The 14703-nt window shown below is 45.5% G+C and overlaps 1 protein-coding gene across 2 annotated transcripts in view; it reads right to left on the bottom strand.

Moving 5' to 3' along the window:
- The window catches only part of PLK4 (polo like kinase 4), a 122351-nt gene that overhangs the window by 40766 nt on the left and 66882 nt on the right, over positions 1-14703 (bottom strand). For both annotated transcript variants that reach the window (XM_029590266.1, XM_029590349.1), the window contains exons 11-12: positions 3448-3581; positions 3264-3355 (exon numbers count right to left, since the gene is read on the bottom strand). In XM_029590266.1, the coding sequence (XP_029446126.1) occupies positions 3264-3355; positions 3448-3581 (226 nt within the window). The remainder of the gene's footprint in view (positions 1-3263; positions 3356-3447; positions 3582-14703) is intronic.

The following is a 14703-nucleotide window of genomic DNA, read 5'->3' as shown; positions in this document are numbered from 1 at the left end:
CGAAAAGCATCATTTTCTGTTCAAATTTCCCTGTAAACACCCCAGGAATGTCATTAGAGAGTTTAATTTTATGGATGAGGGGTTCCAAGGACAGGATATACAAGAGGGGCGACAGGGGGCAACCCTGCCGGGTGCCTCTGCCCAAAGAAAACAGAGAGGAAGTTGAGTTATTGAGGCAAATAAACGCCTTAGGATCTTTGTACAAAATCCGGATAGCCGCTAGAAAGGGGCCAGTGAATCCAAAATGCTGTAGGGCCGTGAATAAATAAGGCCATGCTACCCTATCGAACGCTTTTTCAGCGTCGAAACTTACCAGTAAGGGATCTGGTATACCTTGCATACGGCAACTTTCCAGGGCTACCGTCAGCAGTCTAATGTTAGAGATTGGCCGGCGCCCAAATACAAAGCCTGTTTGTTCTAATGATATTAAATCAGGTAGCACAAACTTTAATCTATTGGCTAGAATCTTCGCATACATTTTTACATCCTGATTAAGGAGAGATATGGGCCTATATGATCCAGGGTCTGTTGGGTCCCGACCTGGCTTGGGAAGTATCGTAATGGCTGCCACTTTCATTGTGTCCGGTAGAGTTTCATGAGATATCATATGGTTGAAGAGTGCCGTAAGAGAGGGAACAATGTGTGATGACAGAGATTTGTAAAACAACGAGGTTATACCATCTGGTCCCGGTGACTTATGAAGTTTAAGATCATCAATTACTTTCGTGACCTCAAGGGTTGTAATAGGGCGATTTAACAGCTCCCGTTGCTGGGTAGTAATTTGGGGTGGAGTCAAATTCTCAAGGAAAGCATGCTGGTTACTGAGATGCGGCTCTTCAGCCGCGTACAGAGAGGTGTAAAACTCTTGAAAGATTTGGCCAATTTCAGGTGTAGTTACAGCTTGAGTGCCATCAGATCTTTTAATTGAAGTGATATATTTAGAGGACTGTTTGGCTTTGGTTAGGCGGGCCAGGAGCCAGCCAGGTTTATTGCCATGTAGAAATAGCCTATGCTTAAAAGCAAACATGTTTCCTGTCGCTTTCTGGTGGATAATATCATTAAGAACTTTTTGGGTGTTCCGAAACCTGTCCCGCCACAATTCAGTGTTATGGGTATGCCACTGCTTCTTATAGTACGCTAATTTAGATTCTAGGTTATTTGCTTATTTTGTGCGCGCTTATATTGTATAACATACTGCAATATATCACCACGGATAACCGCTTTGGCCGTCTCCCAAAAAAGGGGGGGCTGATCCTTATGAAGATGATTAAACTCCTCATATTGCAACCATTTCCCTTCCAAAAACTTCGCAAACTTTTTGTCAGTGGCGAGCCACTCAGGCATTCGCCATTGAAAGAGGGAAGGCACAGTGGTGTTTGAACCCACTTTACACAGGACGCGACAGTGATCAGAAATTACCAATTGACCAATGTCTGCACTATCAACTAATGAGAAAAGTGACTCAGAGAGCAAAATATAATCAATTCTAGTCTTAGTGGAGTGGGCTCTAGCGTAGTGCGTATAGTCTCTTTCTGTAGGATGAAGGGCCCTCCAGCTATCCACCAAATGCAGAGTAGAACATAAGAACGGGAGTCCTTTTTCAGGGCCCAAAGCAGATACAGGGCTAGAAGAACTCCTGTCCATCAAACAGTTAAAGTCTCCCACTACTAGCATGGAGTGAGGCCCAAATTCAGATAACTTAGTTATTAAAGTGGTGTAGAAGGAATGATCGTATTTGTTAGGGCCATACACCGAGGCCAGCGTGACTGATTTACCAAAAAGGCTACCTTGAACAATAATAATACGCCCTTCATCATCCTTCCATTGAGAGGTACATGAAAAGGTATAGCTTTGTGAATTAGTATAGCCACACCATTTCTTTTGTGTGTACCGGAAGAAAAAAAGATCTGGTTGAAACCTTTTTTATGATTAAATTTCAAATGTTCAGCATCCAGCATATGCGTTTCCTGCAGAAAAAGTATATCCCCTTTAGATTTGTGACAGTGCGCCAGAACTTTTTCCCTTTTAATGGGCGAGCCCATCCCCGCTACATTCCAGGTCATATAGTTAACTTTAGGGCTCATAAGAATGCCTTAACCAGTGACAGTGACCGGGGGCTAGTACAATAGCACTGGGATAGCCTGCTAAAGGAAAGGACCAGGAAGCAGAGGGAAAGCATCCGGTGCAGTAACAAGAGGTGCCAACATAACAGTACCAAGAAGAAAGTATACATGCAGCTCGGTATACTCCACAACAGTGTATTCCACCCCTGATGAAAAAGTATGATAAGGAAAGCTAGCATAAAGTACACATGACTGAAACAGAAAACCAGAGAGTAAAAGAAAACCCACTTGTCTGGACTGATCTGGGTATGTTCAGGAATCAAGGCTTGAATGTGGGTTAGAACTCTTGTGTTGAAAGCATGGTAACAAAATGCATCATTGTTTTCTTTCCCTTCTTTTGGGATACTGAGACTGTTCCTGTATTGGGTTGTTTTTTCCCCCTTTGGCACACCAAACTTACCATTTCTGTAAGCAAGCTTGCTTCCTAGTTGTGTCCCAGGGCTCACCGTATCAGGAACCAATCGCACTGAGGGGGACCCTCCTTGGAAGTCAGGACAGTGTGGAAAGGCCCAGGAAGCCCAGCAGACACCAGATTTTCTGCATCCCAAATCACTACTCTAGGGACTAAGAGAACACCTACTGCAGCGGCGAATGGTCAGCTAAAGCCTGAGCTGTGTTAAGAGTGCTACTGTACCCAAGGAAACCAAACAGTACAATTGTGACTATTAAGTGATATCGATTTGAACCAGTATCAAAGGTAAAAGATTCTAGAATGCCAAGTCAACCAGCCCCCTTACAATTTAACCAGAGCAAAACAGCAAATACTCGTTGCAGTATACTCTAATTACAAGCAAACCCCTAGATTCATCATTCTGCTATATTTATAGCAGAATGATGAGTTGTGAAAAAAGAGGGGGAGGGGGGACAACAGTGGGCGGGCAGCCAGCCGCATTGCAGCGGTACGGCCATACCGCACACTTTCGCCCCCATAGCGCCATGGGAAAAGGTGTAGCTATTTTCCTGCGGTGCTGCCGGCGAATATGTGAAAAACATTATCGCTCGCAGCGCTGCCAGGAGATAATGCTGCCCAAACCCCGCCTACACTCCTCCCCCTTTATCTAATTTTAATACCACCGCCTCAATACTGGCTCATTGCAAAATGAATGACCCTGTTAGAATGCAAACCAAATCAATATTTACCTTCCAAATATAATTGGAAAAAATGAAGCTTTTTCATTGCATTTTTCTTCTGCAGTAATAGCAGCTTCCAGTGATAGACATACATGATGACTCTGTACACAGAAAGAACAATTCCATAAGATCAGTCATAGCTCTGATGTATCATGAGCTGTAAAAACAAATCCACAAGTTATAGGCACGCTACCTCATTGGCATGATCCAGGTACATTTGGATTCCTTCTGTCAGGCAGTTTGCTGCACTCTCCTCTTTCAATGTATACACCTTCCCAGATTTTTCTATCACTCGAATTAAACTACATGTCTTATGGATTTTGGCTCCTGCATTAGACAATTGATTTGGATTAAAGCAGGATTTAACATGAAGGTAAACACTACTACATTACTGAGAGGAGACAGGTAAAGAGGATAAACTTGTCTATTTATTTAAGGCTTTTATATACCGACTTTCTTGATACAAATCTAATCAACTCTGTTTACATCGAACAAAGCGGTTAACTGTAACCAATTAACAAGAGACATAGATTGAAGAAGCAAAAGTTACATTATAACAGGGGCGCAAAAACTGGGGTTAGGAAATAAAGGGGGGAGAGCAAAGATGAGATAATTAACTTTTTACAGAAGATGGTGTGGGGGGAGGCACAAGGAGCCCACCACAATATAACGTATATGAGTACTTAGGGCTCAAGTTCATGGAGAAAATAATATATGTAGAAAAATAAAGGAAATAAGAATTCTGTTTTGCACTTTGTATTTGGAGGACCTGCACCCCAAACAGGGCTTATCTTTACAAGAATCAGGATCTCAAGAGTCTTGATTCCTCAAAACACATTTTTTGGATTCTATATTGTTATGAATACCTTTAATAGCATTTGTATATTATACTGTGTGATGTACATCTGCTCTACCCCTAGTAAGAGTGAGGGTTGAGTGGGAATTAATGCTGATTATATATATTTTTTTTTTTTTATTTTTTTTTTTTTGTGTGGCATAATATATGTATGTGTGTGTGTATATATACATATATATACATACATATACATACATACACACACGGTTACATGCAAATTAACCTCATATATATATATATATATATATATATATATATATATATATATATATATAATATTATGCCACAAACTTTTTTTAGTCATTTTTGAAAAAGGCAGTTATGGTGACAGAGATCTTTATACCCATTGACATTTCTCATTTTGCTCTTAGGCCTCCTTTTCCTTGCAATCCTGGAACTGACAGGCAGGTGACAACCTAACTCCTATGTTCTGAAGTTTGCTGCAGATAAGAGGTTAATTTGCATGTAACCAAAAGCAAGTCTAGGAATGCATACTTCCTCAGTTTCCACAAGGTGGTATAATGTTGAAACATTCTGTCCTGCTATTGGCTAGGAAGCCAATGCCTTAGGCTTTTATTGGTTGTACAATACCAGTCCTTGAGTGACCCAGCCCAGCATTTGCCAGAAAATTTCAGTCTTCAGTGGGAGTGCAAAGACATGATCTGTGCCAAAGCCCTATCCCAGCTCTACACAACTTTGTGATATCAGCCTTTCCTGAACATCCCCCAAGCACTGCTATGTATACTGAAATTTGTGTAGTTAGTATTAACTGTATGATTCCTTATTTTTCCTGTTTGCAAATTATATCTTTTTTCCATTTACTGTTCTTGCTACTTGTGAAACTTTTTAGTTTGTTAGCTTTGCCCTGTGACTGCCTGACAATCCTAGTATTTTTTTTTATTTGGTATTTCAGCACTTTTATAGGAAGTGTGTGACCCTTGGGTTGTGTGGGTTTTCAGTGTCCCTAGAAACCACCAGGGGATAGCTTGTGGGCAGAGAACTTCGACAGAGACAAGCAAGAACCCAATTGGGTGAGAGGCTGCCAATGTAAGGTCATATACACAGGTGCAGAGGGGGCCTGGGAAGTGCTGGGTGAGTGGGTATTAAAGATAACACTAAGGTGTTATATGAAAGCAGTTTTTCTAATTTAAAATATAATGTAATGGATAAACTGGTGAAATATTTGCAAGGGATGTTCTTGTAAATAATACAAGAATACAGGTACTCTCTAAAGACAGCAGTTTACCAGTCACACAAGTGACTAGCTCAATGCCAGACAGAAACTTCCAGAGCTCTATGGACAGAAAGGTGTGAATGCCGAAGGAGGACGTTCTGCAGGCGTTCTGCTATCGTCAGTGTGTCAAAGTTCGGCAGTGGAAGCGGGTCATCAGGATTCTCCTTTTGCTTCCAACCCTGTAGGAAGGGAAGAACCAGCTGGTGTTCTTGGCGGCATGTATTCTAACTGCCGGGAAGATGCTTTAAGCACCATCTTCAGACCTGAACTGGTAAAACCAGTAAAAATCACTTTGGATTCTGTCTGGAGTGCCATTGTATCTTTAGAAAAATCAGTTACCACCTTGGTTTCAGTTACTATGGATATATATCATCATACACAGGCTTTAGACCCTTTGGTCTCCTCTCACAATTCAGTTAGAAGATTTAGATCAAAAGATGAAACAGCTTCAACTGGTTCAGAATAATTTGGTTCAAGGAGACATTGTTAAAACTAAAAAATTGGAGAATTTGGAAAATGCTCTCAAATATCTAAATTTGAGAGTTTTGAATTTCCCCGCAAGACCAGTTTACGAAATATCTTATGGATATTTTGAAAATTGCCTCTGAAACATTGCTGCCTATTTCTAAGATTTATTTTACTTCTGTTGGAAAGAAAGAAGATGCTGGTCAGGGTAATCAAGCCATCACTGCAGTGCCTTCAGATATCTCTGCATTTTTTGAGTCTTCCAGAGATGACCAGATCATGGACTGTGGAACTTTATTAGTTAGTTTTATTTTGACTTCTGACTGTAAGGTTGGGAAACTCACTGTCAGGAACAGACGGCCCAGGGATGTTGGACCAAGGAAGAAACACTCTGGATCAAATCGCCTGGAAGTGGACTGCGCATGTACAAAGGCTTAAAAGGCCTTAAAAAATAAATTCCACCCAAAAGAAATCTGCCAGGTCCATACCTAGCCCAGGAAGAACTGGAGTAGGTGCCTCTAAATTTCCCTCTCCTATGGAAGACCCAGCCCTGGGATTATTCAGATCTGGGGTGCTTCCATAAGAACATAAGAAATTGCTATGCTGGGTCAGACCAAGGGCCCATCAAGCCCAGCATCCTGTTTCCAACAGAGGTCAAACCAGCCCACAAGAACCTGGCAAGTGCCCAAAAACCAAGAAGATCCCATGTTATTGATGCTATTAATAGCAGTGGCTATTCCCTAAGTAAACTTGATTAATAGCAGTTAATGGATTTCTCCTCCAAGAACTTAGCCAAACCTTTTTTGTACCCAGCTACACTAACTGCACTAACCACATCCTCTGGCAACAAATTCCAGAGCTTTATTGTGCATTGAGTGAAAAAGAATTTTCTCCGATTAGTCTTAAATGTGCCACTTGCTAACTTCATTGAATGCCTCCTAGTCCTATTATTCGAAAGTGTAAATAACCGCTTCACATCTACTTGTTCAAGACCTCTCATGATCTTAAAGACCTCTATCATATCCCCCCTCAGCTGTCTCTTCTCCAAGCTGAACAGCCCTAACCTCTTCAGCCTTTCCTCAAAGGGGAGCTGTTCCATCCCCTTTATCATTTTGGTTGCCCTTCTCTGTACCTTCTCCATCGCAACTATATCTTTTTTGAGATGCGGCGACCAGAATTGTAAACAGTATTCAAGGTGTGGTCTCACCATGGAGCGATATAGAGGCATTGACATTTTCCGTTTTATTAACCATTCCCTTCCTAATAATTCCTAACATTGTTTGCTTTTTTGACTGCTGCAGCACACTGAGTCAACGATTTTAAATTATTACCCACTATGATGCCTAGATCTTTTTCCTAATACAGAACCTAACATTGTGTAACTACAGCAAGGGTTATTTTTCTCTATATGCAACACCTTGCACTTGTCCACATTAAATTTCATCTGCCATTTGGATGCCCAATTTTCCAGTCTTGCAAGGTCCTCCTGTAATGTATCACAATCCGCGTGTGATTTAACTGCTCTGAATAATTTTGTATCATCCGCAAATTTGATAACCTCACTCGTCGTATTCCTTTCCAGATCATTTATTTATATATTGAAAAGCACCGGTCCAAGTACAGATCCCTGAGGCACTCCACTGCTCAACCTTTTCCACTAAGAAAATTGACCATTTAATCCTACTCTCTGTTTCCTGTCTTTTAACCAGTTTGTAATCCACGAAAGGACATCGCCTCCTATCCTATGACTTTTTAGTTTTCTTAGAAGCCTCTCATGAGAGACTTTGTCAAACGCCTTCTGAAAATCTAAATATACTACATCTACCGGTTCATCTTTATCCACATGTTTATTAACCCCTTAAAAAAAATGAAGCAGATTTGTTAGGCAAGACTTCCTTTGGGTAAATCCGTGTTGACTGTGTTCCATTAAACCATGTCTTTCTATATGCTCTATGATTTTGATCTTGAGAATAGTTTCCACTATTTTTCCCACACTGAAGTCAGGCTCACTGGTCTATAGTTACCCAGATCGCCCCTGGAGCCTTTTTTAAATATTAGGGTTACATTGGCCACCCTCCAGTCTTCAGATACAATGGATGATTTTAATGATAGGTTATAAATTTTAACTAATAGATCAGAAATTTCAGTTTTTAGTTCCTTCAGTACTGGAGAAATTACTTACATGATAATTTCGTTTTCCTTAGCGTAGACAGATGGATTCAGGACCAATGGGTATAGTATGCTTCTGATAGCAGTTGGAGGCGGAGTCAGATTTAAATCTGACATCAGCACCAGTACATATACCTGTGCAGGAAGCTCTGCTCTTCAGCATTCTCCTCGCAAAGCAATTGCGGATATATGTATGTCTGCATAATTTGATTAACTTGGTTAATTTTGTTTAACTTGAATAACTTGAGAAACGTGATCAACTTGAACTGGTTGACATGGACTATAGCTGGAAACCACCAGTGCCCTCAACTGAGAAACGCCGACACCCGGTAACTATGTGTGTCCTAACTGAAGGGAAGCGTGGCTTACCCGTGTTTGTCCTAGTCTTGAGAATTGACACCTGAGGTTTTCGTGCATAGTGGCAGCCATGGGTGGGATACTGAATCCATCTGTCTACACTAAGGAAAACGAAATTATCAGGTAAGTAATTTCTCCATTTCCTAGCGGGTAGCAGATGGATTCAGGATCAATGGGATGTTCAAAAACTACTCCCGAACTGGGTGGGAGGCTGCCTGTGGCCCACTTAGTACTGCCCTTGCAAATGCTGTGTCCTCCTGAGCTTGAACATCCAGGCAGTAGAACCTGGCGAAGGTGTGAATGGAGGACCATGTCACCGCCTGACAGATCTCGGTGGGTGACAGCATCTTTGTTTCCGCCCAGGACACTGCCTGGGCTCTAGTGGAATGGGCCTTGACTTGTAGCGGTGGAGGCTTGCCTGCCTCTACATAGGCCGCCTTGATTACTTCTTTGATCCAGCGGGCTATGGTTGCTCGCGAGGCCGCTTCCCCTTGTTTCTTCCCGCTGTGAAGGACGAATAGGTGGGTCCGTCTTTCGTATGGGTTCTGACCTTTCTAGGTACTGGACTAGGAGTCTGCCGACGTTAAGATGGCGAAAACAGCGAGAGTCTTCCGAGCCCTTATGCTCATCTGGGGACGGCAGCGAGATGGTTTGGTTTAGATGGAAGTGAGAAACCACTTTTGGGAGGAAGGAGAGGACCGTGCATAGCTGTATGAATCCCGGTGTGAACCTGAAGAACAGTTCTCGGCAGGATAGTGCTTGAAGTTCGGAGATGGCCGAACATATTGCCACTAGGAATGCCATCTTCAAGGTTAAGAGTCATAGAGGCAGACCTCAGATAGGTCTGAAGGAGGCTCCCGCTAGAAAGTCTAGTACTAGATTGAGGTTCCATAGGGGTACCGGCAACTTTAGGGGTGGTCGAATCTGCTTGACCCCTTTCAGGAAGCGGGAGACGTCCGGATGAGATGCTAGGCTGGTGCCTTCCACTTTGGCTCCAAAGCAGGCCACGGCGGCCACCTGAACCTTGATGGAGTTGAGAGACAACTTCTGCAATCCGTCCTGCAGAAATTCCAGGATCATAGGAATTTTGACTGTGCGCGGAAGGATGTCGCAGTCTTCGCCACCAATCTTCGAATATTCTCCATATTTGTATGTAGGTCAGTGATGTGGAGAACTTGCGTGCTTGGAAAAAGGTGTCAATCACCGTCCTCAAGTATCTGTTCTTCTTCAGGCGTGTCCTCTCAATGGCCAGACCGTAAGAGAGAATAGAGTTGGGTCTTCGTGTAGGATCGGGCCTTGCTGGAGCATATCCCTGTGTGGAGGTAGGGGGAGAGGGCTCCCCGTCACGAGTCTTCGCATGTCTGCGTACCACGGCCTTCTTGGCCAGTCTGGGGCCACTAGAAGTATTAGCCCCCTATGGTGCTCTATCTTGCAGATGCTCCCGCCCAAAATTGGCCACGGAAGGGGGTGGGGGGGGGGAAGGCGTATATAGCAGGTCTTCCTGTGGCCAGGTCTAGACAAGGATTGTGGTTCTCTTCTGCGACTGAAGTTGGGAACTTGGACGTTGGACCGGGTTGCCAGGAGATCCATGGCTTGGGTTCCCCAGCGGTTTACTATCAACTGGAAGGCTGTGATCGACAGCTTCCATTTCCCTGGGTCTAGACTTTCTCTGCTGGTGTAGTCTGCAGTGACGTTGTCTTTTCCCGCGATGTGGGCGGCTGAGATCACTTGTAGATTTGCTTCCATCCACGCCATTAGAGGATCTATTTCCAGGGACACCTGTTGGCTTCTGGTTCCTCCCTGGCGGTTGATGTAGGCAACCATCGTGGCGTTGTCTGACATGACTGATAGATTTGCCCTGGAGTCTGACTGAACCGTATGCAGGCTAGTCTGACCACCCGAGCTTCCAGTCGGTTGATGTTCCATCCCGACTCTTCCTTGTCCCATTGCCCCTGGGCTGTCAATTCCTGGCTGTTGGCTCCCCACCCTCGTAGGCTTGCATCTGTGGTGAGCAAGATCCAGGCTGGTGGGGACAGCCTTATTCCCTTGCCGAGATGGTCTTCTTGAGCCACCATCGGAGCTGGTTCCGCACCTCCTCCGGGAGCTGCAGGCGAACAGAGTAGTCCTGGAACATCGGGTTCCACCTTGACAGTAGGGAGTGCTGTAGCGGTCGCATGTGAGCTCTTGCCCATGGGACTACTTTCCAGGTTTGATGTCATGAGGCTGAGGACTTGGAGGTAGTCCCATACTTTGGGGCAGGGACCTCCTAGCAGGTTTCACAATTGGTTCATCAGTTTTCTTCTCCTTGTAGGGGGAAGAATGACCTTGTCTTGTTTGGTGTCAAACCGGACTCCCAGGTATTCTAGAGATTGGGAGGGCTGCAGACAGTTCTTGTTTGTGTTGACGACCCACCCGAGGCTCTCCAGTAAAGTCTTGACTCTGGTGGTCGCCTGGTGACTTTCGTCTGGAAACTTTGCCCTGATCAGCCAATCGTCCAGATATGGATGTACAAGGATTCCTTCTTTCCTCAGTGTCGCCGCCACTACCACCATGATTTTGGTGAATGTGCGGGGGGCTGTGGCTAGCCTTAAGGGTAGGGCCCAGAACTGGTAGGGGTGGTCCAGGATCGTGAAGCGTAGGAATCGCTGATGCTCGTGATGGACTGGAATGTGCAGATAGGCTTCTGACAGGTCCAGGGAGGTAAGGAATTCTCCTTGCTGATCACTCTTATGACCGAGCGTAAGGTTTCCATGCGGAAGTGTGGTACCCTCAGGTATCTGTTGACGACTTGAGGTCCAGGATGGGCCGGAACATTCCCTCTTTCTTGGGGATGATAAAATAGATGGAATAGTGCCCAGTATTTTGTTGTTGCATGGGCACCGGTGTTATGGCCTTTAAGGCGAGCAACTTGGCCAGTGTGGTTTCTATTGCTGTCCTCTTGGAGGGGGCATGGCAAGGAGATTTCACGAACTTGTCCGGAGGGATGTTGTGGAAGTCCAGATAGTATCCCTCTTGGATGATGGTTAGGACCCACTTGTCCGCTGTTATCTCGACCCATCTTTGGTAGAATAAGGCAAGCCTGCCCCCCTTTGGCTTCTTCCTGTGGATGAGTCAGCTGATTCTCATTGTGGGGTGCGGCTGGGGCCTGTGCCAGAGCCGGCTCCCCTCTTCTTGTGTTTGTTCCGAAAGGACTGGCCCCTGCCTGTGGGGCGAGGGGCTTGGTATGTACTCTTGTAGAATCTGAAGCGCTGTGATCCTCTGCCCCTAGGTAATCGGGGAGAGGGGCATTGGCTTTTGTTCTTGTCCTCCGGAAGCAGAGATACTGGGGATTCACCCCATTTGTCGGCTAACTTCTCCAGTTCTCTTCTGAACAGGAGGGCTCCTTTAAAGGGCATTCTCTTGAGTTTCGTCTTGGAAGTCGCGTCGGCTGACCAACTTCGGAGCCAGAGTTGCCTTCTGGCTGCCACTATGGATGAGACGCCCCTGGCTGAGGTGCATACCAGATCAGAGGTTGCATCCATGAGGAAGGATACTGCTGATTCTAGTGCTGCGCCAGGCATGGCGGCGTTCCTGGTCATGGATAAGCAGGCGCGTGTTACCAGGGCACAGCAGGCAGCAATCTGTAGTGACATAGCTGATACGTTGAATGACTGTTTAAGGATGGATTCCTGGGCATACTCGAGTGCCGCTCCTCCCTGAACTGGGATGGTAGTGCGCTTTGTTACCACACAGATCATGGCTTCCACTTTGGGGAACACTAGTAGATCTTTGGCTGAGGGTTCCAGTGGATAAAGGGCTTCCAGAGCCCGCCCCCCCCTTTGAAACTGGCCTCCAGGGTATCCCATTCCAAGTTGATCAGCTGTTGTACGGCTTGCAGCAAGGAGAAATGGCGGGAGGCCTGACGGAGCCCTTCTAGGAGAGGGTTCATCTTTGGTTGCTCTGTGGCACTTGTGCCTGGAATGGCGAGCTCCTTTCAAGCTGAGAGCCACGAGATCTGGTATCTAGTCTTTGAAGAAGAAACGCCTCATGGTTCGGTAAGGTTCCATTCCTGGAAGCATTTCCCCTTTCTCCAGGGAGTCTTGATCCTCGTCTGAGGTGTCCGTGTCCCCTATAGAGAGGCTTTTGGCCGGGGGGGGGGGGGGGGGAGGGAAGCATGTCACTGGGAGGTCTAGAAGGCTCTGTGAGGCAAGGGTCCTCTGGTGGCGGATATGTCTGTGCCATCGGTGGCAGTTGCATGTGGACAAAAGTGTCTAGACCCTTAAAGAATTCTACCCAGGAGAAGGATCCTGAGTCTAGCTTAAAAGCCGCTTCGTACCCCAGGGACCCCGTTTGGGGGAGGGTTGTGCTGGGGAAAGAGGTCCGGGGTACTATTGGTGGATCCGGATTCCTGTACTGGCTGGGGAGGGCCTTGTCCAGGTTCTCCCAGGGCCTTCTCGCACTGTAGACACAGAGCCATGGCCTCCTCGTGCTGCGCCGCTCTTATGTGGCAGGCTGGGCAGAGGGCTTGTGCCTTGGTTTTCTTGGCCAGTGGTACCATGTATTTGTGCGTGTAGGTCACTGAAAGCCCAGTCTGTGTGTTTAATGTATGCGCTGGGAGGCTTAGCTATGCGCTCCGGGTGTGCCCAAGAAATGCGTGTAGGCCGGGATGTACGCACGGCCTTAACTTGTGCGCCTGGCACAGTTGTGCGCGTAGCTGAGCATACGGCACCTATGCACGCACTGCTCATCCCTGTGCGCACGGTTCAGTTAGGCGTATAGAGCGGCGAAATGGTGTCGGCGACCACGCGAACAAGATGGTGACCACCCCAGAGAGTCTCCACGTGGGAGGACCCTCATATCCGATCGGGGTCTAACCCGGCCTGGGCTGATCAACCCGATGGTACAGGCGATCTGTGCGGCTATCCGAGCCTTGGAGACTGAAGACTTAGAAAAAGTTTTCTACCTTACCTTGTCTCGGCGTTTCCCGGTTTCGTTCCGGGCAGTGTCCGGCTGAGGGGGAAGAGGGAAGTACCTTCACCGCCGTGCTTGGTATTGCACCCACTGCCTCTCAGCCACTCCCATTGCCGGGGGCTAAGTCCACGCCTGGAACTAGCTGCTGGACCAAGGCCTATCTCTGGGGATCTCTGAAATCACATCAGGAAATCTCAACTGGGGGAGGGACCCTTAGGTATCACCGCAGGAGAGCGGGGCTCGTCTGAAGAGGTAAGATTTCTTCTTTGTTTGGAATTTTCTCTCTTCTTTGGTTTGAATACTCTAATGCTGAGCAAGCATGTATAGAGTCCCGAACTGCTATGGAGATGAAAATACTGAAGAGCAGAGCTTTCTGCACGGGTATATGTACTGGTGCTGACATCAGATTGAAATCTGACTCAGTCTCCAACTGCTATCAGGAGCACACTATACTCATTGGTCCTGAATCCATCTGCTACACACTAGGAAACCTAGGATGCATACCATCCGGTCCAGGTGATTTGCTACTCTTTAGCTTGTCAATCTGGCCTACTACATCTTCCAGGTTCACAGTGATTTCATTCAGTTCATCTGACTCATCACCCCTGAAAACCGTCTCCGGAACTGGTATCTCCCCAACATCCTCATTAGTAAACACGGAAGCAAAGAATTCATATAGTCTTTCTGCAATGGCCTTATCTTCCCTAAGAGCCCCTTTAACCCCTCGGTCATCTAATGGTCCAACCGATTCCCTCACAGTTTTCTTGCTTCGGATATTTTTAAAAGTTTTTATTATGAGTTTTTGCCTCTGTGGCCAACTTCATTTCAAATTCTCTCTTCGCCTCTCTTATCAATGTTTTACACTTAACTTGACAATGCTTATGTTTTATCCTATTTTCTTCCAATTATTGAAGGATTTTTTTTGGCTAAAATAGCCTTTCACCTCATCTTTTAACCATGACGGTAATTGTTTTGCCTTCCTTCCACCTTTCTTAATGTGTGGAATACATCTAGACTGCGCCTCTAGGATTGTATTTTTAAACAATGTCCATGCTTGTTGACACTTAACCTTTGTAGCTGCACCTTTCAGTTTTTTTCTAACTATTTTTCTCATTTTATCAAAGTTTCCCTTTTGAAAGTTTAGTGTTAGAGCTGTAGATTTACTTATTACCCCCTTCCAGTTATTAGTTTAAATTTGATCATGTTATGATCACTACTGCCAAGTGGCCCCACCACCGTTACCTCTCACGAAATCCTGCGTTCCACCTAGAATTAAATCTAAAATAGCTTCCTCTCTTGTTGGTTCCTAAACCAATTGCTCCATGAAACAGTCATTTATTAGATCCAGGAACTTTATGTCTCTAGCTAGTCCTGATGTTACATTTACCCAGTCAATATTGGGATAATTGAAATCTACA

Source organism: Rhinatrema bivittatum, chromosome 1, assembly GCF_901001135.1.
Source record: "Rhinatrema bivittatum chromosome 1, aRhiBiv1.1, whole genome shotgun sequence".
NCBI lineage: Eukaryota > Metazoa > Chordata > Amphibia > Gymnophiona > Rhinatrematidae > Rhinatrema > Rhinatrema bivittatum.
Note: the sequence above shows the minus strand (reverse complement) of the source record. Positions and strands in the feature narration are given on the sequence as shown.